At 32.0% G+C, this 26,755-nt stretch overlaps 2 protein-coding genes across 2 annotated transcripts; both read left to right on the forward strand.

The window, feature by feature from the left end:
• The first annotated feature begins 8,972 nt into the window (after positions 1 to 8,972).
• Positions 8,973 to 9,407, forward strand: LOC148549165 (uncharacterized). The gene has a single exon (XM_088496539.1). It carries the CDS (start codon positions 8,973 to 8,975, stop codon positions 9,405 to 9,407), a length of 435 nt encoding a protein of 144 aa, XP_088352665.1.
• A 9,416-nt stretch (positions 9,408 to 18,823) lies between these two features.
• LOC107613640 (protein N-terminal asparagine amidohydrolase family protein) lies at positions 18,824 to 26,507 on the forward strand. The gene is made up of 9 exons (XM_016315736.3): positions 18,824 to 19,021; positions 19,913 to 20,089; positions 21,334 to 21,398; positions 21,516 to 21,612; positions 21,703 to 21,741; positions 21,839 to 22,030; positions 22,765 to 22,943; positions 23,090 to 23,209; positions 26,084 to 26,507. The coding sequence occupies exons 1-9, from the start codon at positions 18,968 to 18,970 to the stop codon at positions 26,187 to 26,189; spliced, it is 1,029 nt and encodes a 342-aa protein (XP_016171222.1). The 5' UTR covers positions 18,824 to 18,967; the 3' UTR covers positions 26,190 to 26,507.
• The last annotated feature ends 248 nt before the right edge of the window (positions 26,508 to 26,755 follow it).

Genomic DNA, 26,755 nt, shown 5'->3' on the forward strand with positions numbered 1-26,755 from the left:
ATATTATTTAGATTAGCATATATATTTCTAAAAAGGGTTATTCAAGAGTTTTTTAAAATAATTAAATCAAATCAGTTACAAACTAATTAATTAAATTGATTAAATATTTAGATATCTTATAATTTAATATAATTTAATTTATATAAATACATGACTTTTATAATTTTATTATTTATTGTAATAAATTCTAGAGATAATTTTTGTAAGTTATAACTTATTTTTTATCTTTCAACTTTTAAGAATAATTTTTTTAATTTTGTTTTTATAATTAAAATATTTTCTACTTTAATATATGAATTTTTTTATGAACTTTTTATTGTGCAACTCACTTTAACAAAAATAAATTAATTTATGAAAATTTAAACTTGAGCGCTTGCTATGGTTAAACTCAAACTTTAATTTATTTTGTCATATTATTATATCAATATTAAATTCTTTGATAAACATTTATTTGATTACGAAATGATGTTATATGTTACTTTCATATTGACAATTAAATTTCAGTTACTACACAAATATTATATTTCAGGTAATTGTATATTTTTTTTGTTATTTTGAAAATTATTATATAATTTTAAGATCATTTAATTATGTTTATTTTTTTAAAAGCATTGTCATTATTGGAAAGTAACTAATGTTTATAATAATCTAAAATTGAGAAATAAAAATACAAAATATTAATATACTGAATTTTTGAAGTATAAATCTTGAAGTAAATATATGTAATTATAATTAATGATCATAATTAAAAGTCTTTATTTTATTTCAATTTGTTCAAGACATGTTTATCTTAAATTTTATTTCTTTATTAATTAGTATTTTTTTGTACATTTAATTGTCTTTAATTTATATAAATTAAAATGTATAACTTAAAAAAATAGATACGTGTCTAAAAAATAAAAAAAAATATTATTTTTTGTTAATAAAAAATTTATGTCGCTTTAGCTTTTTTTTTTAGCATCATATCTTATATTTTTACTATAATTAAAAGTTAGAGATAAATTATTAAATATAAATTAGTAAAAAAATATAATACTTAATGAATTATCATAATCACATTTAAAGGTATTTAAGTTATTTTCATATAATAAAAGTGATATGCTTCAAAAAATATTTGTATATAATTTACTAACGAATATATGAGATATTTATGATAATTTTTATTTTTATTAAAAATATCATTGTATTAAAGTGATGCATTTTAAAAATGTATAAATAAGATTTTTATTTAAAAAAAATTACAAGATAGCAAATACAATTTCATTTTAATTTTATCCTTAACATTTAGTTTTAATTTTATCTTTAGAGTTTTAACATGTTTCAATTATATTATTTGATTTAATCAAAATTAAATAAACATTAAATTATTTAATAAATAATAAAATAAATTAATTTAATTTAAATTATTCTCTTATTATTTTTTATATGTAGGAATCAGAATGTACTTTTATGTATTTTGATTAATAGTTCTTAAATGAGTTACTATTTTATTTATTAACATTTTAAATTTTTTATAATATTTTCACAAAACTTGATTAATAGGTAGTTCTTCTTCACAATTTTTTTTAAAAATTTTTTGACAAAAATATATCTTAATTTTTGCCTTTCATCTTTTATATTCATTGATTATACTAATTTTTTTACAGTGTATTTTTATCAACTATATGCATTATTTTTCTGTCTTTTTTAATTTTTTTAATTATTTTATTACCTTATTTTTAATTATATATTTTACTTTCACTCCTCATATATTTTTTGTATTTCACTTCATCTTATTTTCAATTTCATAGTTAACTTTCAATTATATAAAATTCAATAGTTTCTTTTAAAACATGCTTAAATATATTATCTATTATATACAATCATTAGGATAAACAAACAAATATAAATTGAATATATAATTTAATTTTAATTTAAACTAAAAATTAAATGAATTATCAGAAAAATAGCAACTAATTTTGTTTTTAGTTTTTCTATAATTTATTTAAAGATAAAAATCTCTCTATAACCACTAACATCGCCGATAACAAAATTATAAGTCTCTATAAAATAAAAAGAAATATATAAAATAAATAACATATATATAATTTTAAAGTTATTAATCATAGACTATGGATAACTTTTTTTAAAAAAAATCCTTATGGATCAAAATGTAATTTTTTGATATTTTTATTTTTTTCTAAATTTTTTAAAACTTATCAACATTTAAGTTGTCTATACATCACTTCTCAAAATATTATGATTTCATAAGTTATAATATGTGGGATAAATCATCCTTTATAAACCATTTACAAACCAATTTTACGTATATCTCCAAAGTAAAAAAGACTACAAGCATGTCTCAATTTACATATCTATGTAAATCAAATTTATGGAGTTTGAATTATGTGTTTTCGTAGTAAATCGAATCTATAAGATTCAAATTACTTGAATGCTATCTATGCTACTAAATCGAATGAAGGAGATTCGATTTACAATGAACTGAATTGCTACTAAGTGAGTATAAATCGAATTTTATTGCTTCGATTTAGCATGGACCAAATAAATCGAAATTTATAGATTCGATTTAGTAGGAGATGACATAATTCTAATTCTTTAAATTCAATTTACTTTCGAATCACAATGTCAAGTAATTCGAATTTTATAGATTCGATTTATTACTTATTACCCTAATTTGAATTCATTAAATTTGATTTATATAGAAATGTAAATGGAGACAACTAGGTAATATTTTTGGGTTTGGGGGATTCAGGTAATTTTGGAGTGGCTTTGGTTTATCAACATAAATTAACCTAATATATGATATTAGTTATTGTTATATATATGAAAAATGTGACTTATTTATGCATTATTTGGATTAGAAGAATTTGTAGGAAAATAAAATATTGGAAAAGAAAATGGATAAAAAAATCAATTTTTCATTGTTTGAATCAACAAAAAAATTGAATGGGCAACATAAAAGTATATGTGGAGCTCATGTGAAACTTTTCTCTTCAAAGTTGCAAAGAAAACTGATGCAGAAGTATAAATATGGGTAAAAATACAGAGTTAGCATTTGAATTATAATTTATATATAATATATAAAAACATTAATATAATTTTACTCTATTATAATTTTTTCTCTTGTTACTTTTCCTTCCATCCAAGTAAAAAAAAAATTTTTCTTTATTTTTTTATTCATTTTTTCTTCATCAAAACAACACACAAAAATATACTTTTCTTTTCATTTTCTTTCTTCTCATTTTCTTTCTTTCCATTTTCTTTCCTCTTATTTTTCATCTTATATCCAAACAATAGCTTAGTGTTTATCCATTTATCTTCTATTAATATTGTCATAACAAGGATACATGTGACTTTATAAAAATGATATAACCTAAACTTTGATTATCTGAGAATTTATTGAGTGGCTAGAATAGCTCCATGTCACGAACCAATGAATGCTAGCAATAGGGATGATCACAAAAACAGTCAAAACAGGTATTTTCAGGGATTACTTGCGTTTTGGAGATAGATGGGTGCTCGTAAAATCCTCACGATCTGCTATGCGAAAATGGATGGGGACTAGGGGTGACAAACGGGTCGAAACCCGTCGAGTTGACCTGCATATATAACCCTCCAAAAAAGACAGGTTGGGTTAAAAATTTGAGACCGCCAAACTTAAAAGGCCCGCCTACTCCGCACCGCCTAATCCATGGCCTTTGGCGGGCTTCGGCGGGACGGGGACGGGGCAGGGCAGGCTTTCCCATTGGGTCAAGCTTTTATTTTGTGAAGGCCATTTTTTTTACAAATTTCTATAATGTTATTGATTTACAAGAGGATAAAGATGATAATTGAAGATGTTCTAAATTATATTTTGAATTATGTTTTATGTTTGATTGATTATAAACTTGAAGATATTTAATTATATATTTTGGACAATATTTATTTTGCTTTGGACAATGTTGATTTTATTATTTTGTTTCAAAAAATTTGGTTTATAATTATGTTTATTACGGATCTGAACCACAGATCCCGGACCCGGGACTGCACCCGACCCCGGCTACCTGGGTCCGACCCGCACCTCGCTCAAAAGGCCCAAAAATCGGCCCTCCAGAGCTCCTAACCAACTTTCGAATTCACTCGTCCATCTTATCTTAACCAGATAAGATAAGATAAGATACTTATCACCACCTATAAATAGAGGACCCAAGCCCCTCCAGGTATTCATTCATTCCTCACACCTTATACCTCTTAGATCCATTCTGATTTGAGCGTCAGAGTGTCTTTGCAGATACCTCCCCCCATTACTCCAGTCAAGCGACCCGGCTTCAGCCTAGATCCGCAGGTTCCCGATCCACCCTTCAACCCGTACCAGAGACATCTCGTACAATGTTTATTACATATTTATAATTATAAAGACTTTAATGTGTGTAAATTATTTAAAAATTATAATTTTTTTATGTTTTTAGAAATTATAAATTTATTGAAATTATATATTATTTAATATTTAATGGTTTATAAAAAAAGAGAGCCCACCAACCCGCCAGCCTACTATTAGGCGGAGCGGGGCGGGCCAGCCCACCAGATGACGGGCTTTTGGCGAGACAGGGCGGGCTTTTTCGTTTGCCACCCCTAATGGGACACGGACATAAGTACCCACCCCATGGAACCTATTAAATATATGCAAATATAAAATTATTAATTTATCCTAATTTATATATATATAAATCCATTTCTTGAATTTAGTAACCCTAATTTCTGCCTCCAATTCGAATTCTTCTATTTTCTTTCAGACTCATTCTCAGCCTCGATCCTCTCTCTCTCTCTAACTCACTTTCTCTACCCCTCAAGTCCGTCACTACGTCGCTCAGTATCATCCAAAAAATATTGTGTTATGTTATCATGTTGGAATATATATTTATGTTTCTCCTTTTGAAATGTTATTTCCCATAACGAATATGTTAGAAATTGTGTTGAATTATATTGAATTGATTATTATATTATGTCTTTTTGTGTTAATTTTTTTTCAAAGTTTTCAAAGAATATTCGTAGATATCCAAGGAGATCTGCGTTTTCTAAGGGATAATAAACAGGAGCTTGCAATGACGGAGAAGGAACGAGAGCATTTTTTTTTAAAATAGGAGTGAGGGATGGGAAGGGGGCTTCTCACGCTCCTTTGAGTACTCATTACCATATCTAACTAGCAACGAAGATCCAATCTGAGCCGATTTAAGAGGAGACACGTGGACTTCATCTGTATTGGGCCTTTAAGGTAATGAACCTAAATTGGATTTGGGACCCTAACAATGAATTTTAGTTGATCTTGCTTGCTTTGAGGTTTTACTAGGTCCAAATATATCTTGGATTAATATTTTGAGTCATTGTTATAACAAATACTATACTATTTAATATTATAACACTTAGTATATGTAAAAGTTGGATGTATTTACAAGACATTTTTTAATTCAAATTAAAAAAATTAATTATCTCTATTTTAGTTTTAAATATTATTTTTAATGTAACAAAAAAGTGAAAATAACAATAATCACTTACATAATTAAAATAGATAATCATAATATATACATGACACTATATATATCAAGGATTATTATATATGATATATAATTTTTTTTCTTTTCTATAATGACTATTTATATAATTTATTGAACAATTTTTTCATCTTAATATTTAATAAATTTAACATACAAAATATTATTTAACATACAAATAAGTAACTTAAGTCATTATCTAGGACAATAAGTATAATATTGTAAATACTTATTTATTTATTGGTAGTAAAAAAATATGTAAATAGTATAAATTGATATTTTTTAGTATAAAAGTAATAATAAAAGTTATTAATTAAGTTAATTATATAATTAAAAAATTATGAAGAATTTTTTAAATAATAATAAAAAATAAAATTACTATTTTCACATATTACAAAGTTTATGAAAAAAATTTTGGATAATAAACCAATCCTCAACCGATTATACATTAATTCTGTCAAAAAATTAAATAATCAATACATTAAATATTATTATTTACTTACTAATATAATATATATTATCAATTATTAAGTTTATAATTAAATTTTAACCCAATTTTTGGTAATTAAAATTTAAATGATTGAAATTATTAAATGCTAAATATTTTGTATCTAACCAATTTATTTTTTTATTGAAATTAAAAAAGGATGAGTTGTTAATCAATTTTAAATTTAAATTAAAATTTGAGTAAGAAAATAAAAAAATATTTTAAATTTTATCTCACTAATCAGAATTAATTTCAAGATAAGAAATTACTTTATACATTATATATATTGTAGAATAGTATAGTCATTTGCTATTTTATAATGGTAAATATTGTCAAATAAAATGGTGTAAGAAATTAGAAAAAAATGTATTTACAAATTTAGGAAATATTAATTTATTTTTCAATAGAATAAATTATATATTGAATAATAAAAGTTGTTATTGGTTTTTCTTCACACTAACTAATACTTGACGATGGTGTTTCGGTACACCATGTTACCAAGAAATATTAATTGATCTAATAACTTTTGTAATGATATAAGTTTATAAATTTAAAAATTTATAAATCATTTCATAAAATGTGAAATTTTAACAAGTAACAATGTTGATCATATTGTTTTGACTTCAACAATGAATATGATACCAACAAATAAAATCGTCCCAAGTAAATTTTAACAAAGACAAAAGTCCATAAGTATTGCTATTAATGAAAAATTAATCTATTTTAAAGACAAATACACCTTTTTTCTACGGATTTCTTAACTCGACAAGTCGAGGACTAATCCACCACATATTCATGCTCTATTTATTAAGAGTCTGTCGCTAACTAATAATGGTGGATTGTTATATACACAAAGTGAAATTCGAACTTCAAATATTTGCTTAAGCAGACAAATGAGATGATCATTCAACTAATCCAAATTAATTAAAATAAATATTAATTATTTTTAATATTTTTAAGTTATAAAATATTTATAATAATAATTACTATATATATTTTTCATTTAAATTTCAATAAAATTTTTTTATATAATTTTATGTATTATCCCGCGTAGAGCACGAAAACATACACTAGTTAAAGTGATAAAAAGAAAGAAAACTATCTCATTTAAAATAAGATCCATGAGTTGGTCATCAGCTGATCCCTATTGAACAACATATTGCCTCTTGTATCACAAAACAAAATCCTTTTGAAGCTTAGAATTTTGGATTAGAAGATTCTAAACTTTTAAATTATGAAGGACCTCTTCAAATACAAATGGTGTCTTAATATAATATTTCTCTCTCTTTCTCTCTCTCAAGTATTTTACATCAAAGCATCTCCACTTCATGTTTTCATCACTCTTCGCATAAATTCCAACACACTCGCAGTTTGAAAATTCTAAAGGTATGGGATAATAATAGTTTATTTTGTCCTTAACTCTTCTCTTTCCATAAATTCCATTCATATGAATGAATGTTATATGCTAAGTTGAAACTGTGTACATTTTAGATAGAACTTAAAAGATAAATTCCAAATTCTTCTGCTCTAAAGAAGCATAACATGTACCTCACCAGATATATATTATCATCACAATATTTCTCCAGCATTAATTAACTGTTCATTATCAATTATGAACAAAAAAATAAAAAATAAAAAAGTGAAAATCAAACAACATTCTCTTAGCGAAATTTCCAAACTTATTTGGAACTCATTCCTATCAAAACAATAATTTTAGTAAATTGATCAATAATATTCATGAGTCATGATGTGTGTGTGTTTTGGGCACAGAAGGGTTGTTTTTGTTTACCTTCTTGTTTTTAAGCTTCAATTACTGATTGTGGGGGACCTTGATAAGAGAGATCTTGAATTGTAGGTCCTGTTTCACCAACCAGCAAAGCATGTAAATGCTCACCTCCTCCTACTTTACCTTTTCAAACCATCTTCAATCTAAATCCAAAAACCATTGATTTCAGAAATAAATAAATAAATCTTATCCCAGAGAATCAATTTGGATTTATGCCAGACAGATCTACCAGCGAAGCAAAATACTTATTAAAAAAGATGATGAAGAGGTATTATAGTAATAAAAGGGATTTACATATGTTTATTGATTAGGAAAAAGCGTACGATATGGTGCCAAAGGAGGTCTTATGGAAGATTTTAGAAAAGAAGAGAGGAAGGATCGCATATATTCATGCAATTTGTAAGACTCAGAACTTTGAAAAGTCTTATTATGATCAAGTCTCAAATCATATAATTATTTATAGCCTTAATTTCAGAGATTATTTTATTAAAGATAATTAAGGCAAGTTTTGATTTATTGAATTTGAGATGAGTTATGATTATTATCCAATTTTATAATTATTGAATTATTTTCTATATTCAAATTATAAAGTTGGTAGTTGTGAAATAATAAGGATTTCTATATAATTTAGATTAAATAATTAATATTTTAAATATTAATACTGCTACTTTGGAAAATAAAGGGTTTAATTATATTATTTCTAATTATTTTGATTTGGGCATTTTATGGAAAATAATTTGTAAAATTGGTGAGCAAATAGTATTTTCTATATGCAATTAGTGTTGGATTTAATGTGGGTTTCAATTACTATATTGTCCACAATTTTACCAGAAATTACCATAATGCCCCTAACCCTAACTTTTGAAAATGAAACCCTAACCTAGCAACCCGTTACTCGACCCGGTTCCCTTTTCCCCCTCACCCAGCTGCAGCCGAAATTTCCTTTCTCCCCCCAAAGCAGTATAGCACACACGGTTTCCTTTTTCCATTTCCATGAAAGGAAAGAAGCAGAAGCAGGAAACGGAGAAGAGGGAGGAGCGAGCTAGCACCGGTGGGCCTCGCCGTCACCACCGAGCTGCTCGCCGTTCACCACCAACGTCAAAGAAGAGGGGAAGGAGGGGCGTCGCCGTCGGCCGCCGTCGCCTCGTCCAAATGCCGCCTTGCCGCCGCCATGGCGCACCGAATGAAGAGAGAAGAGAGCGTGCCCCGCCGCGCCTCGCCGTTAGTGCCGCCATTGTCACCATCGATGGAGGAGAAGGGGGAGAGCGCTTGCGAGGAGCTGCTGCAGAAGCCACCGCCGTGCATCCTCGTGTCGTCGCTGGAGATCTGGCCGTCGTCGCCGATCATCCTTGCGCCACATCGGAGACAGAACTGTGAAATGAAGGGAGCGCGACCCACAGCCACCAACGGAGAAGAAAGAGCGCGCAGGAAAGTGAAGCCGCTGCTGTCACCGTCACGTGTGGAGCCGCCGCCGCGCTTGACCTCCGTTGCTGTTGCACTTCGACCGCCACCATTCTTGCCGCCGTCAAGCTGCGTCGGAAGGAAAGCGCCGCCGCCGTGCCCTGTTAGAACTTCTGGAGCCGCGTTGGAGCTCGCTGCAAAATGAGGATGAGGCTAGGACTAGCGCCATTGTGCCTGGTAAGGACCTGCAACAGCTGCTGCTCTTGCTCCGTTTTGCTTTATTTTGCCACTGTTTAATGGTTATCCTTGGCGCCGTTCTGTCCGCTAGAGCTGTTGCTGTCGATTTAGAGTTGCTGCGCAATGGGGCCACTAGGAGAGTATTGCTGCTGCTGAACCATGGGCTCTGCGGCCGAGACTCTGCCGCCGAAGAACACTCTTCCGGTAAGGGTTTTTATTTGAGGTTTCTGTCCTTTTTGAATTCCGAGAATACCGTAGTCACTGCGTGTTGGTTTCAATTGGCGCGATCGGAAATTGTCGTCGCTGCCGCTTAGGTGGCTGCCGGGCTGTCGTTGAACCGGTTCAGAGACCGCCACTATTCCGGTTCAGCTGTTCCTTCTTCATTCGGTAAGCGTTTTCGATTTGAAAGCTCTCTAGTTACTATTCTGGCTTCATACACTAAGGCTTTGCGGCATCAATTGCTATGAGACTGAGTTTCTATTGTTATGTGTCGCGATTAGTGTTGCTGTGGTTACTGCGGGAGTGGCTTGGAGCCAAGGTTGCGTTGTTGGTGATCTCGGTTTAAGAGAGGAGGTTCCTATGACGCGTTTGGATTATGGAATTGCGTTTTGAGGTAGGGGCGCTTTCCAAAAACTATGCTTTATGTATTGGAATTATTACATATGGATACTGTTGTTAGAAAATGTGTATTTGGTGATTGTATCGGCCTTATGTATAATTTGATTGTATCGAATGATTATGAATGTTTGTTTGGCTGAATTGTTGTGCGGCTTTGTGAAATGTAATCTTTGGAAGTTGATTCTTTAAAGATTTGAAATGAGTTTAATCCGTTGAGGATTGGTTTGAATTGAGTCAATTATTTGGGTGATGTGAAAGATAGAACACTTTTGAATTCAGCCTGGTTTACTTTAATTGACTTGGTTTCGGGCAAATGATTTATTGCTTAATCGATTCTTTAAAGCTTTGGAAATGAGTTAAATCGATTGATATTGAGTTGATTTTAAAATAGTATCCTTGAGATACGCCACTGAGGTGATTGTTGGATTTAGCTTGATTTGAATTGATTTCTGATTTTGTGTTGTTGAAAAGAAATGAGGAACGGTTTAGTTGGGACCCGAACCGGGTGACAAAAGTCCAAGTTTTAGGGGAGGTGTTGCCGAAATTTCTATAAAATCTTAGTCTTGTTTGAAAGGTTATTTAAAAGGTTTGGATTTGAGAAATTGTATTATTTGATTTATTAAGAGGATATTTATGCTTTCCAGCTTAATTTATTTGATGAACCTTATACGTTGAGTTCGGCTTATTTAGAACTGAACTATTTTTACCGTTTGAATCACTGAAGGAAATAATGATGCTCTAATATTGATTTCAATATAAAAAGGAGTTTTTAGTGATTTTTAAAGGAACCTAGACTTTTGATTGAGTAATCAAGTTTGAGGCATTTTGGAAGAGTTGGAAAAATGGGTTCCAAAAAGAAATCTGAAAGCGGTTTGATTCAAATGAACTGGTTCCGTTTCAAATGAGTTGATTTTTGGACCGGGTTGGAACTTGTGATTTTGTATGGTTCGGTTTCATAATAAATTCAATTTTATTTACTTGAACCGAGAATCTATGATTTTAAGAGTTTCAATGAATTTTAAGGAATTGATGTAAGTTGACCTTCCCCTAAAGACTTGGGACTCTGCCGAAAAACTTTTGTTATGAAATTCCACTGTTGGGTGGGTGATTTTGGATACTTTGAAATAAATCCTTAACTTTCCATGGTTTTGGAAGTTTTGGAAAGAGAATGTCGAGAGTGGCTTTGTTTTAGAAAGGGAACTCACTTGAGTAAAAGTGGCTTGTGAGCCTGAGATGATTTGAGAAATGAGATCTTTAAAGCCAAGGCTGAAAAGAGTTGAAATTTGATTTCAAAGTGAAATGGCTTGAGAAAAGTGATTTATGGCTTAAATTCCGGTTTTATGAATTTAATGATGTTGAACGGTGGAAGTGCTGTTTTGTTACGGGCCGGAATGGCTGTGTATGATTATGAATATTGGCTGGTTTTGGATTGAACCATGAGCCGGAATGGCTGTGTATGATACTGATTTATGGCTGAATGCCGAATGAGTTATGGGCCGTATGGCTGACTATGAATTTTGAATTTAAGCCGGATGGCTGAGATGGATGTTGATCCATGGCTGGAACTGAATGAATATATGTTTGAGATACCTGGGTAGTAGCAAGGGTTGTGGTTCGTCCCACTTGCTCCAGGTCAGAGACTGTGACGCCTGGGTAGTAGCGGTAGTAGTGGTGATTCCACTCGCTCCAGGTTGAGCTTTTAAACACCCGCCTGGGTAGTAGCCGCAGTAGTGGTTATTCCACTGGCTCTGGGTTGAGCGGGTAGTAGCAATGGGGTTGTAGCTCAAACCTACTTGCTCCGCGATGGGTGTTTCTGTCCATGGTTAGCTACCAGGACGTGTCGGGTTGGCTATATAACCGACAGATGATATCATCAGCCACTAGGGACAGGCATGCATCATATGCATCTATGTGACATTGTTTGGGTGTGCATATTGTACGTGGTTTGCCTTTGTGATTAACTGCTAATTGTTCTACTTGCTGTAACTGTTTGTTTGTGCTTGAACTTCCTATTTGTGTTTGCATCTGGGACTCTGTTGGATTGTGGTGATTGGTTGATGGTTGGATTGTTTGGGCCTAGGACCGTGGTTGGATTGAGATGGACCGATGGTTGGTTTCGGTTTTGTGTTTCTGATTTGGAAAAATATGAAAGGCTATTTTGGTTTAGCATAGATAAACCTTTTTGAAAGGCTTTTGGTGTTTTTGAGAATTGAACGGTTCCTCTTTCAGAAAAGATTTCCGACTTTACCTTATTGAAAACTGTTATTTTTGAAAAGAGGCATAAGACAGTTATTAATCACTGGTGCGGTTATCTTCAAGTATCCTATTACAGTAATTCCCAAAAACCCTCTACTGAGAACCCTTTCGAGGATAATGTTCTCACCCCCCTACATTTTTCCCCTTTCAGGATATGGGCGCAGAAGTTACGAAGAGCTTATTTAATTATTGTTGTGATACTCTGTATTGTTTTAGTTATGGTTTATTGTACCCTCGCCCTTATCTCGATATAATCTGTAAGAGGGATAGGAATTATATTGATTATTGCTTGTAATATTATTTATATATATATTTATGTATAAATATGGATGTACTCCTTATGAGTTGTTGTAAGTTGTATGGTACTTATGGATGTACGTTATCGAACGAAAGTATTTTTGGGAGCGGCATTGCGATTTAAAGTTTTAAACAGGCTCATATTTTAGTATTAATTAGTATAAGTGTCGTCGTAATGTCCGAGCTATCAGAGTCGCGCAGCCGGAAGCGTGAGCTTTGGTAGTTAGGGTGTTACACAATTAAAGACATGTATAATAGGGTCACAACTAGTGTGAAGACTCAAGGTGGTGTGACAGAGGAATTTTCTATTGGTATAGGATTATATCAGGGATCATCCTTAAGTCCATATCTTTTCACATTAGTCTTGGAAGTACTCACAGAGTACATCCAAGAGCCTGTGCCATGGTGTATATTTTTTGCCGATGATATTGTCCTTATGGGAGAGTCAAGGGAAGACCTAAATAAGAAGTTGGACTTATGGAGAGAAACTCTAGAAGTGTATGGTCTGCGCATAAACTGTAGCAAGACGAAATATATGGAATGTAAGTTCGGTCTGAGAAGGAAAAATCCTAATATAGAGGTGAAGATTGGAGAAAACATCCTACAAAAAGTTAAAATTTTTAAGTATCTTGGGTGCATCATACATGATAATGGAGAGATTGAACAAGATGTAAATCATAGGATCCAAGCAGGTTGGTTAAAATGGCAGAGTGCATCTGATTTTATATGTGATAAAAAAGTGTCTTTAAAACTTAAAGGTAAATTCTATTGCACTGCTATAAGACCGGCTATGCTTTATGGTATGGAGTGTTAGGCGGTCAAAGGGGAGCAAGAACATAAGCTAAGTGTGGCAGAGATGAAGATAATGAGATGGATGAATGGTCATACGCGATTGGATAAAATAAGGAACGAAGATATAAGGGAGAGAGTTAGAGTAGCACCCATTGTGGAAAAGATGGTATAATCGCGTCTCAGGTGGTTTGGACATGTGAGAAGAAGACCGACAGAACACTCAGTCAGGAGGGTGGATGAGATGGAAAATGGACAAAGGGTGAAAGGCAGAGGAAAACCTAAGAAGACCATCCATGAGGTGGTCAAACGAGATCTACATGTAAACGGTCTCTCTGTAGACATGATACATGACATAGCTCAATGGTATCATTTGATTCATGTAGCCGACCCCACCTAGTGGGACAAGGCTTTGTTGTTGTTGTTGTTGTTGTTGTTGTTGTTATTGTTGTTGTTGTTGTTGTTCTAGAAAAATTATTGCTTTGTTTAGTGTTTGGCAAAAATCAAAGCTGTGAATCCATTCCTTTACCACCAACTATTCCATACACTTACTGAAATAAGTTTATTGAATTTGGACTATTTGGACAACACATATTGTAACAGTAACATCCTACCACACAAAGTCAATTATACATATCCAATTTCATTCATACCATTATATAGAACTCATCAAACACTCAATTCACATAATCATACTAAATCACAATCCATCATTAACATACATTATTCAACGCTATTATATGGCAATTAACTTAGGTTTTCACATAATGTTACACAGTGTCTATCCGAAATTAAGACTCGTACCTTAATGACGAAAAATTTCAAGATTCCAAGCTTTTTCTTCCACACTTTCTAAGACTCAAATTGGTTTGTACCAATGTCCAAATTTAAATTCCACAATTTCACCAAATCAAGTTTCTAATTGCTCAAATAAGAGGATCATATAAAAACTAAGACTCATATAAATTGATGAACCAAGAGAAAAAAAGGGTCATTACCTTTATCCACTAAAATTAGTGATGAAAATCACCAAGAACACAAGTTATAAGACGCCTATAACACCAAAATCACAAAAAATTCTCAATATCCAAGCTCAAAATACAAAATCATATTTGAATGAGAAACTGGAGTTGGGATTTTGAGTTACTCACCAAACTAATCTAATAAAATTGAAGAGGATGAGAAGAGCGACGTGTGACCGCAAATGGCTTGTCAATCGGAGCTCCAAAGCAAAAGTGATGACCAAATGAAGTTGATAAAGTTAGGGCTTGGCTCTCCCTTCTCTCTTCTCTTCAATCCGTGGCTCTCTCTCGAAAAAAAAAAAAAGAGCTGAAATTTGTTAAGTTTGTGGGTTATATATACTTGGGCTTGGGCCCAACTCAAGTTCTTAGCCCTTTGCCCCAACTTTGAACTAAAACCTTTAACATAAGTGTTTGAACTTTTGTTTTAAATATTTTTTCTTATCATTTTCATATTTTTAATTTTTCTTACTCACATTTTTTGCCGATTAACTACATTATTGTGCTCAATTTTATTTTCTATTAAATTTTCATCGACATTTTTCTTAAATTATAAATGTTAAATTCATATCCTTTTTGCTCCCATTTAATTCATTTATTAGTCATTTACCTGGATTTTACATCCTACCCTACCTTAATAAAAATTTTGCCTTCAAAATTTCGATCACTAAAAGGAAACAGGTGGGAGCAGTGCTTTTTTACCTCAACTCTTAATTTCTCAATTCTCTACTGACCTTTGGATGCAGCAAACTGTAAATGCGAATCAATTACGTTCTCTTATACTAACAACACATCTTAAACCATATTTTTTTCACATCATAACAGCCCTAAAGCCATCAAGTCATCACGTACTTGTCATTATTAAGTTCCGACCATCAATGTACCAATGCAATGCTTTTAATTTCATATTCAAGAATCATAAATTTCATTGTTAAAAGAGTAACTTCTCCAAATCACATTCGGCGGGATCCAAGGATTATACCAGAGGTTTTAGACTCAATTTTAGGTTCAATCACAGGGGTCCTTCTAGTTTCATCTCAATATCTATATTCGAATCTTGGAACTTAAAGGCTATATACTTTTTCACCATATTGAGAGTCCAACCCGCTTTTGCTGCGTCACTTATAATACCGTACCACACAGAACTTTACGCCTAGAATGTAAATTAAAGATGGTGAGGCGCTATGACCTCTAAAAATAAAAGACAGAATACAAATCTTAATTCTCCAAAGTCAACCTCTAAGAGGGACAAAATATGTTTTTATACAAAATCGGAGAAAGTACACATATATAACTAAATAAATAATATAAAAAGCCAAAAGATAAGTTTTCACTTCCAACAAAGCAAATCCAGCACGCTCAGCGAGACGCGTCACGTCCTGTATATGAAAAACAACAAATACGTATGGAATGAGAACCTGGAGTTCTCAGCATGGTAGAGGTCCCGACATAGATAATATATAAGGCCGCGAAAAAGTCAGAGACATTCTTAGAACTCCGACACTCAGATTTAACTTAAATATCATACTAAACCAAAAATGCGTTACTCTATCTAAGGGATTCTGTTTCTAATCTTACTCTTCACTTTCTGTCAACCCAAACCTCCTAATCACTGATGGAATTACCCTCAGCATCACCTTTGTCAGCATGAGGAATTTCTCAGTTGCAAAGACATACAAAGCATACAAGTAATACATAATTAAAGAAACGGATACAACATTTAAGTCATGTAGCATATAGACATATATAAGCAATTAGGCAAACCAAAGTAATGCATACTCAAACAAATCATACAAATGCATATGATGTATGTCTTTCCTTTAGCCAATGATATCATCTATCTGTTATCCAGCCAAACCCGACATGTCCGGTAGCGAACCCTAGACATTCCCAGTGGCGCGAAGCTCAAAGCATATGCATATATATATATATATATATATATATATATATATATATATATAATCAATCATCCATCGTGCGGCTGGGTTAAAGAAATCTCACTAGTCACTGTGTTTGTCCAGGGAGACTAAGACCAATCATAAATAGCATTCTAGAGCAAGTGGGGCGGCCACTGCATCTACCCAGGAAGCTCACAATCACTTTAACCTAGAGCAAGTGGGGCGAATCACACCCTTTCCTTTATCCAAGGAGCTCAAACCATCTCATCCCAGAGCAAGTAGCGCAAACCACACCCTTGCATCTACTTGAAAAACCTTAACTAACCAACCTAGAGCAAGTGGGGCGAATCACAACCCTTGCGTCTACCCAGGAGGTACGTTCTAATATGTCCAAGAGGAACAAAGGAGGGGATCCTAACCTCCCACCATCTTGCTGGAGGCGATTTTACAATACCCGGAGGAACAAAGAAGGGGATTCTCACCTTTCACTATCTTTATCTCTATTTGTGTATTCTTTGTATTGTTTGTATGTGTTTGAACAATTGATAGATCCCTTATACTAGCGGTGATGACGCTAAGGGTTGTTATTGATGCGATGTGTTGATTAGAATTGATGATGAGAATGAGTTTGATTGATATTTGAGTTGACTGAGCAGACGCAAGGGTTGTGGCTTTATCCCATTTGTTCCGGGTTGATATTTTGACTCCTTGGATAGATGCAAGGGTTGTGGTTTGCCCCACTTACTTCGAGTTGAGATTGGAACTCCCTGAGTAGACGTAAAGGTTGTGGTTTGTCCCATTTGCTCCGGATTGGAACTAAACATTGAGAATAAATCGATACCATTGGAACTGAATTTTGATATAGAATTACAGAATTTGGACAGTTGTGATATAGAGAGAGAAGATGACTGGTATTATGACTGATGACTTGTACTGAATAAAGTCGAGAATCTAAAATTTCTAATTTAGCTGAGATTTAGTCTGATTATTCTGTTTGTTGGATTTAGAAAGGACCCTAGACTTGAACCTTGAATGATTGGAGTTTAGGATTGCCTAAAAGGTTCATATCTTTTTACATAGTCTCTATTTAAAATTATTATTCTACTAGAAACCTTCGGGTTCTCACCCGTTGTCGGATCTTGTTTTTCAGATACATAACATGACAAACCTCGTTTAGCATGCCGGACTCTCTATGGAAAGCGAAGACTCCTTTGCATTTTGTACTTTGTGGTTATTACATTTACATTCTCCACTTTTAAATATATACTTGTATATCCCTCTTAGAGGTTGATTTATGGAGAAATAAGTTGTATTTTGTATACTTCTGGATTGTGTTATACTTTCTACCCGGCCTTGTCTTCGCGGGTCGAGACTAGTATTTGCTATGTTTTTCTTTTGAACTATTGTATATATTTCTTTTGTTTTTGTGTATCGAAACTTTATAGCGTCGATGTTTTTGAGTGCGATGCGGTTGTTGTTCTATCGTCATTCTTCCCAAGCTCCTAGATATATCATTATTCTTTAAATACTATGTATGTACTTTTCCGTTTTTAGAAGTTGTAATACTTCACCACCTCTAATTTACAACTATAGCATAAGACTTTGTGTGGTAGAATGTTACAAAATTCACTATCATTTTATTTGATTTGATAATTTTTCTAAGAGTAATGTATCGTTTTGTTCCCACGTTTTCGTCCTATTTAAGTTTCTAACTTTTTAAAAGGTTTAATTATTCTATTGGTCCCTATAGTTTCGCGAAATTTTTAATTGGGTCCCTATACTTTTTTTTTTCCTTTTAATTGGATCCGTGCACTAATTTTTTTTAATTAGGTCCCTCTTGGCAGTAATTGGCTTAATTTTATAGGGACCCAACTAAAAAAAAATAGTACAGGGACCCAAATAAAAAAAAAGTGTAGGGACCTAATTAAAAAAAAATTTGGTGCAAGGACTTAATTAAAATATAAAAAATATAAAAACCTAATTAAAAATTTTGTAAAATAATAAGGACCAACAGAGTAATTAAATTTTTTTAAAATCATGTCAATATTATCATCCTGTTAATTCTAGTAACAAATTACTAATAATAGAACAATATTAAGACGATTTTAAACCGTTAAAGATTAATAGAATAATTTTAAACTGATAAATATCAAGGACAAAAATATTGCGATTAAAACGATATTTAATTTTTTTTTACCAAAGATATGAGACTCGAACCCGTAACCTCTTAATTGAATATGAGAAAACTATGCCATTTGAGCTATTACTCATTGGCACAAATGCTAGAGAAAGATTCGAACTTGGGTGAGTAAGGATAAGACACCTCCTCTTACCACTCTGCCATCTTTAATTGCCAATGAGTTATAGCTCAAATGAGATAGTCTCCCCATACTCAAATAAGAGGTTGTGGGTTCGAGTCTCCTATCTTAGGTAAAAAAAAAAAAAACAATATTTAATTTTAAAATAAATAAATAAAAATAAAAAATAAGAAATGGTTTACGAAAAGGAAGACCGGAGCGAAAACTCAAAACGTGACACTTCAACCGTGCCCAAGTTTCTTGTTTGAGATTCTTATTACAGACTACAAACTACAGGCTACAGCCGCCACTATATCACTGGAATATTTGAGAGAATCAGAGAAGACCCAAATCATGATCTTCGTTGATGGGCTTCCATTCTCTCCTCGTTATTCTTCAACATCTCAGGTACCCGATTTCACTCGCATCATCTTTTCCACTTACCCTTTTTGCCTAAGAAACTGAAAAGCCACTACAATTTTTTATTTTCCTTTTATTTTTGGATATATGTCATTTATTAGAATGTGATCAGCAAATGTTTCAACATCTTCTTTGATTAAGAAGAAGCACAAAGGACTGAAGAAAAAACAAAAGAAGTAAAATTGAGGTGTGGGGATCAGGACTCAGGAGAGATATATGGCTTTAATCTTATTTCTCAATTATCTGATTTGTTTTCTCTTTACCATTCTTTTCTTCTTTTGGTTGTTTTCCCATTTCTCTATTCGTGTTTATGAACTCAAATGTAGGATACATAAGTAATGCTAACATATTCTAAAAACTAGAAGGCAAGTTATTATTTCACAAGCAATGTATTCAATGAATGTCTCTATTTTTCATCCAGGAAAAAAATGAAAAAAGAAAAGAAAAGAAAAGAAAAGAAAGCGATGCATGATCCTGTGAGTTCTTGATGCAGGCAATAGAAAACTTAGATTAAGAAAAAAATAAATGAATCTCAGGGAACCTAAAGGATCCAATGGACTCATGGCAAGGCTAGGAATAAAAGAGACAAGAACTTGATTTGATAAACACTCAACCAGAATTCGAGAGAAAATGAGATAGAGGAAAATTGATATCATTCAAGGTTGATAAATTGTAAAGCTACCCTTTACAAGTGGACAACACTCGCAGAAAATAAGAAATAACCAAAACAAAAGTAAATTGGAAGAAATTAAAAGATAAACAACTCTGCATCAATTCTTGCTTGCATGATTGTAAATTATGGGGTTTGTCATGCCGTTTTAAAAATATAAGTTTAGAATCATGTGATTCATATAATCTGACATTCTTGCTAATTGACAGGGAAAGGATATTCTACTTGTTCTGTTGGAAAATCCCATTTTGGTATCAGCCTCGAACTCTTTCAAAGCTATCCCAGAGAGGAAGTTCTCAGTGTCTGAAGACTCTACTCTAGAAAGATCAAAATGGGTTTATATATTCCAAAGAGAATATGCTACTGTTGACCCTGCAGTTGTTGAGGTATGTGATACTGTTTACCCATCACGAGTTTCATACATACATGTCCACATTCTTTTCTATCCGCACCATAAAATGCACCTCTCTGTCAGTTTGTTGCACCTGTCAAATTGAAGCCATTATTTGAAGTATTTGAAATACTTCTCTCTCCCATCCACTAGTTGTACATCTCTAAGCAATACTTGCTGAATTTGTTTTTAACGCACCTCTGTTCTCAATTTTGTGACATACACGTACACGCACACGCACACACGCAGCTTCATAAGATACTCATTCTAGTGAAAAATTCTAGTGCTTGGTAATTCGTTTCCTAAGGTTACTCTACCTTTAAAACTCTGCTCTCCTTAGAGGTAGGTAATAGCTCCCATATCAACCTTTAGGAGGGCCATTTAACAAGTGATTCCTCCTATTATTCAGTCTTTCGATGCCTTTATCATTTATCTTCTCTCCACAATAATCCAACCTAGAGCTTTTATCTTTTACAGATTTAATAACCTTGAACCCATCACATTGTCTTCTTCAAATGAAATATCTTGGTATCCTGGTCTCGAGTCCTCTGATTTTTTCTTTTTCTTTTCTAATTCCCAACTCACAATTTGAAAAGGATTCTTCTTGACCTTGATAAACCTATGTGCGTCATGTGTAATACTTGCCCAGTGTTAGCTGCCCATTTGTTTTTGCACTGTTCTATGGCTAATTTATCATGCAATTCACTTTTTGGTATCTTTTATTTAATGAATGTTGGTTCATCCGAAGTTTTCATTGATTAGATTTGTTGGCTCTAGAAGAAGAAAGGATGCAAAATATTTATCGGAGTGTGCTGTTTCTGACACTGTTTGGTGTATTAATTCTCACATGTCTAATGTAAGGATTTTGGGCAATCAAGTTTTGTAGGAAAGGATTAGACGTCTTGCATCTTCTTGGTGCAAGACACATGGTCTGTTAAGAGGGATATCTGTCTGTGATATGCAGCGAGATTGAAGAGTTTTGCTCTATTTATTTATTTTTTGGCATATCCCTTTCTTGTACTAAGGATATCTTATTCTTCAATTTCTATGAAATATAGTTCCATTTTAAATAAAATTTATTCTTTTGTTTCAAAAAAATGTGGTGGTTAGTAGATCCAGGGGTATGGTTGCCAATTTGTCTTTTAATTGCTTATGCTGAGCTTTACATTTATTACTATTGTCGTTGTTGTTTAACCTACTGTTTCTTTAATTTATTTCCTCCTATTCCTGTAAACCTAGTTTGTTGGCACTGATGAAGCAACAACTTGTGTTGGCCTTGTTATTCGGAATCGAAGGAATGGAATGTAAGGAGTAAGGATTGGTTAATTTATAGATGATAAATCCACTGCATATCAAGTTCAACATATACTCGTTCTCCATGGTTTTAATTTATGTTGGTATATCTTAATTCAACACTATAGGACATCAGTTGCTCATATGGATTCACCAAAAATTGTAGAAATGGGCCTCTCTCAAATGCTATCACAACTAGTTGATGGCTTGGACACTGAGTTCGATGTATATTTCCTTATCTTGATTTCTAATTTTGATGGTGAATTATATCATGTCATCTATCTGAGTCAGAAAACATGATTTGAAAAATTATAGGTGCATCTAATTGGTGGTTTTGAAGAAGTTTCGCTGCAGGTATGAATGGGCCTCACCCTTTGTTAGTGAATTTTTATGATGTACTTTTCCACCAGAAACACAACAATTGAAGCTGTCTATTGAACTTTTTGTACAGCATGCTAAGGCTAGCACTGAATCAGAAGCCCAAGCAGAATTCGGTGATCATTCCTTTCCTTTGTGCACGAAAATTGTTCAGACTTTATGGGCAAAAGAGGAGAAGTTTCACATTCGGACTATTTGTGTTCTTGGACATAATACCAGAAGGGATTCCAATGGAACTGCTTACCCGTTGTTCAATGGATTTGTGGTCAACTCCTGATTTTAATTCTTCTTTTGGCGTATACTTCACTAATGATATGTGATAACTGCTAAGTTGATAACCCTCTTATTTAACTTCATATAACTATTTGCATAAAGCATATGGAGCTGGTTATTCTCTGCCAGCTTTACATACATGCATGTGTACTGTCATCATCAATCATCAATAGTAACATTTTTTTTTTTGTGATTTTAAAATTCCAGATAATATAAAGAGGCCTAATATTTTCAAAAGATTGATACTACTCATTCACATACTTTTTTTTATCTTCAGTTGGATAAAAACAATCTTGACAATTTGAAAATGCATGATAACATTGGTTAAAACTTCAGTGGTACAACTACTTAAATGCATTGGCTAGCTGCTGAGGTTGTTACTAATGATGGGATCCGCGGACTCTTTTGTTGGGCGAGACAATTTTTTATTCACACTAGCATAGTATAAATACTTCTTATAGTAACATGAGTCATTGTTTTTTAGTTATAATGATGTGGCGATTGTGGTCTATTCTTTTGAAACAGTTACTTGTATACTCGAAACCATCGCGATGTGTCTGTTTGGTTCATGTCCTCAGCCGGAGAAAATGTGAATTCCCACTCAAGTTTACACAAAGATCCTCTCACATAGATTTCCACCTGTGTCTGGGAAATCATGCTTCTCCATGTCAATTGTAAACCAAAAGTATGTGATTCTAACTTCTTGCCTCCTATGCACCATTTCAGGTTGAGACTACTTCAGGAAATATCATCCCTGCAAGTTTTCATACAAGTACCAGATGCCCAGATGAAATTGTCAGAAGAATACGAGTATCTGCTTCTTATGAAGATACCAGTTGGAATGGGAAGTTAATAGAGACATATGATACTGCAACTGACCAGTTTCAAATTGCTCCTTGTAGATGGTAACTTGGAATTTTTGTGAAAAGCCATGCTAGTTGGTGAAAATCCTTTCCTTTAATGACATTGTTTGATAACCCATCTAATGCGACAAGGTTTTGTTGTTGTTAGTATATGATTGCCGATGCTTCTCTCCTTCTCATGATTTTAGGACTCATCGCCAGTACTATGCTGCTTTATCGCTTCTGCATTATACAGATTCGGAAATTCTTTCAATATGCTCTACCTCACCTACCGCCGAGGGCCCAGATTTTGTGGACAATTTGAAAAGGTAAAACTTATGGTTGATCTTGATTTTTAAATGTTGAAAACTTCCTCTTATTTATTTGTTAAATGGAAATACCAATATATTTTGGTCTTCAGAATTATGATAAAAATAATCGAGTCAAGTAGATCATAAATCTTGGATAAACCAATTTGAAGATATTGATATAAAGAATAAGAAAGTGCAATAAAATACCCGATAGAAAGTATGTGGAAGAAGATACACGTTTCCAAAATTCTCAAAGCATACTCAACAAGACAACAACTGAGTTCTTCACTTATCAATAGAAGCCAGAAAGGGATGGTATTGCTTTGATTTCATAAGAGATGTTGAGAGAGACAAAAGGAACAATTGAATCAATTTTAGTGTAATGGAAAATGCTTAGGCTCTTAGTTGAGTGCTTGAGTTCTTTGCTGAATCCAGTTCTTTGCTGCCAATATATCAATATAAAGTATACTTTTTATTCCTAATATTTTTGAAAATTTTTTAAAATAGTCCTCATATTTAATTTGATTTAATTTTGTCCCTAATATTTAAATATGTAAAGTATACTTTGTCCCTGACCACAAGTATCTGGCACCTAGTTGTAAGCATTATTGCTAAATTGGTTTTAAACTTTTTGAAAATTTAGTTGGAGATACATTTGATGTAAGTCGAAAATTTTGGGATAAAATTAAAACAAAATAAATTTTAGAGGTATTTTTGAAACTTTAACAAACTTGAGGAACAAAAAATATACTTTATCCTATTTAAACTTAGTTTCAATTTTATCCTGGTTGTTACCAATTTCTTTTTCAGATTTTATCCTTCTATACATATCATCACCACCACCATTACCATCATGCCATTGTTTTCCCTCCATCATCATCAACACACCTCACTCGACCACCACCACCCAACAGCCACCACACCATTCCAACCTCAGTCCCACAAGGCCACAACTATTACAACCCCACTTCAGCCCATTGCTACCACCTTCCACCACCCCGCAGTCATCGCAACTTCGATGAGAACCCCAGCTACATCCTAGTATCCTCACTACCATCCTATCCAATGACAGATTTAGAAAATTTTGGTAGTTGACGCCAAAATTATATAGTAGATAAAATTTATTTTTAGCATAATATATTTGCTATTTGAAATTTTTTTTGGTGACTATTTGCTATTTGAAATTGAATATATATTGAATATATATATATATATCCCCCTAAATTTGGGAATTTTAAATGATGAAAAGTTAATTTATGATTTTTTCTTCTTATTTTCAATATGATTAAATGTCAATCTTAACAGTTTTGCTAGGAACTTATTGTTATTATTTTTTATTTTTATCAATAATCAGCTAACCAACTAATGAACAAGCAAGACTTAAGGGTTTGAATTGATATATAGGAAGAGAAAGAAAAACTTATATTGGTTAAAAAAATAGTTTCTAAGTTTTTCACTTTTTCCCCTTTTTGTATATATCTATTTAAATTATTATTCATGTATTCTTTAATTTCTACTCGATTACGGAGTTCGTTTGTTACAATATTTGCGGTTTAAACATTTTTTACCAAACGGTTTCTACAAACGAGACCATTTAAATGCCGAAGAATTATGACTCAAATGACATAGTTTTTTCATCTTCACTTAGAGGTCTTGAGTTCGAATTTCACTTCTAACTTTGAAAAAGATGAGACCATTTAAATGTTAAAATAAACAAATCTTGCAAAGAATATTAGTTGATAGATAATATTTATCTCAAATAATTTAAAAAAACATTAAAATTTCATTTATATTTAAAATTAAGTTTCAATTTAGTATTTAACTGGTTATATCACAGTTCATTATCACTATTTTGCTTTTATATTGAATTTATTTATTTATTTATTATGTTTTTAATCTCAAATTTAACAAAATAATTATTATAAGTTTTATATTTTAACTTAAAATCCAGAAAAATAATTTATTGGGAAACAAACACAATAGATATAATTTTTAGAGAAAATTACACTCTCCTTCCTTGAGAGATGTTAAAATGACATTTTTCTCTTTTCTATTTGTAAAATGTACCCTCCCTTCTCTTATAACTTTTAAAAACTTCCTCTTTAATTTATTTTAAATTTTGTGTGTCAACTAACGTTAACTTTACCCATATTTTAAAAAAAATATTTTTATAAAAATATCTTTTATCAAAATTTTCTGTTCTTTTATGATTACATTTTGTTTATCAAAATACCTTTTAACAAATGATTTTTTTACTGATTAAATTGCATTTTTACTAAATTTTTTTTAAAAATTTAATAATTAAATATTTTTTTTTATAACACGACATTATTTTTTAAATAATCAAATTATTTTTTTCAAAATCACAAATGACAGTCACCCTTGCTTTTGAAGGTTGTCCTTGGAGGATCCATGCTTCTCCTTATGGCTTAATTTTCAGATTTTTCTAAAATTTTTTAAAAAATATTTTGGTATAAATATAATTTAATCAATAAAAAAAATTATTAAAGGGTATTTCAGAAAACAATTTAATTACGAAAAAATAAAATTTTTGTTAAAAGATATTTTTATAAAAAATAAATTATTTTTTATTAAAAAATAAATAAAATTAAAGTTAGTTAACACAAAAATTTAAAATGGATTAATGATGAGGTTTTTAAAAATTATAAGTGAGAGAAATGCATATTTTACAAATAAAAGGAAGAGAATTGTCATTTTAAAATCTTTCGATAGTTGGGCGAAGTAAAATTTTCTCTAATTTTTAATATTATACGTCCTTGCCTATATCCTATACCTACCTTATGATAATGTTTTCATCGTTTCTAGCACATTGTTTGAATTTCTCTTGTTTGTAATATTCCGAGAGATATCAATCTAACTTACCATTTTCAGGCAGTGGAATTATTTGATTGCGCATCCATACTGGACAGACACCTTTCCGGAGAAGCAGCCTCGCGTTTTTGAGAGAACTACCGATGGAAGGTGGAGAAGATGTTGACAAAATTCTAAGGTTGCTTGATGTGGTATATGCATATCAACAATTATACTGAAATGTTACCCTAAGTTTCATCTATCTCCCTAGCAAATGAGTTGCCAAATAGCAAAGATGTCAACGAATACACGGTTAAAATTTATCTTGGGAAAATATCTCTGGGAAAGAACCCTTGGACCATGTTTGAGCTCTTAGAAATGGTTTAGGGTGTGTGGTTCATCAGTATTTTCACATTCTTAGGATTATGAACTTGGGAATATTAGCTTTATGTCCTTTCTTGCTTTTAAAGTAAAAGATAATAAAAATTTGGTTTCTATCGCTTTATTTTTTATTTTTCAAAATTAGGGAGAGATTTTTTTGTTGTGTGGTTTGCAATATAAAAAGACATTCTTAGGAACGAAAATAATTCCACGAACCACGCACCTCAAGTAGCGTTTTAATGTCATCTTGAATCCTTATTAGAGGAGAAAAAGTAGAGATTATTCCGTGTAACTAGGCAAGTTCTTCAATACACACATTATAGACAGGATATTAATAATAATCTAAATGTTAGAGTGATCATCCTGACTAGT

This window comes from Arachis ipaensis, chromosome B8 (assembly GCF_059453495.1).
Source record: "Arachis ipaensis isolate K30076 ecotype BB chromosome B8, ASM5945349v1, whole genome shotgun sequence".
In the NCBI taxonomy this organism is placed as follows: Eukaryota; Viridiplantae; Streptophyta; class Magnoliopsida; order Fabales; family Fabaceae; genus Arachis; species Arachis ipaensis.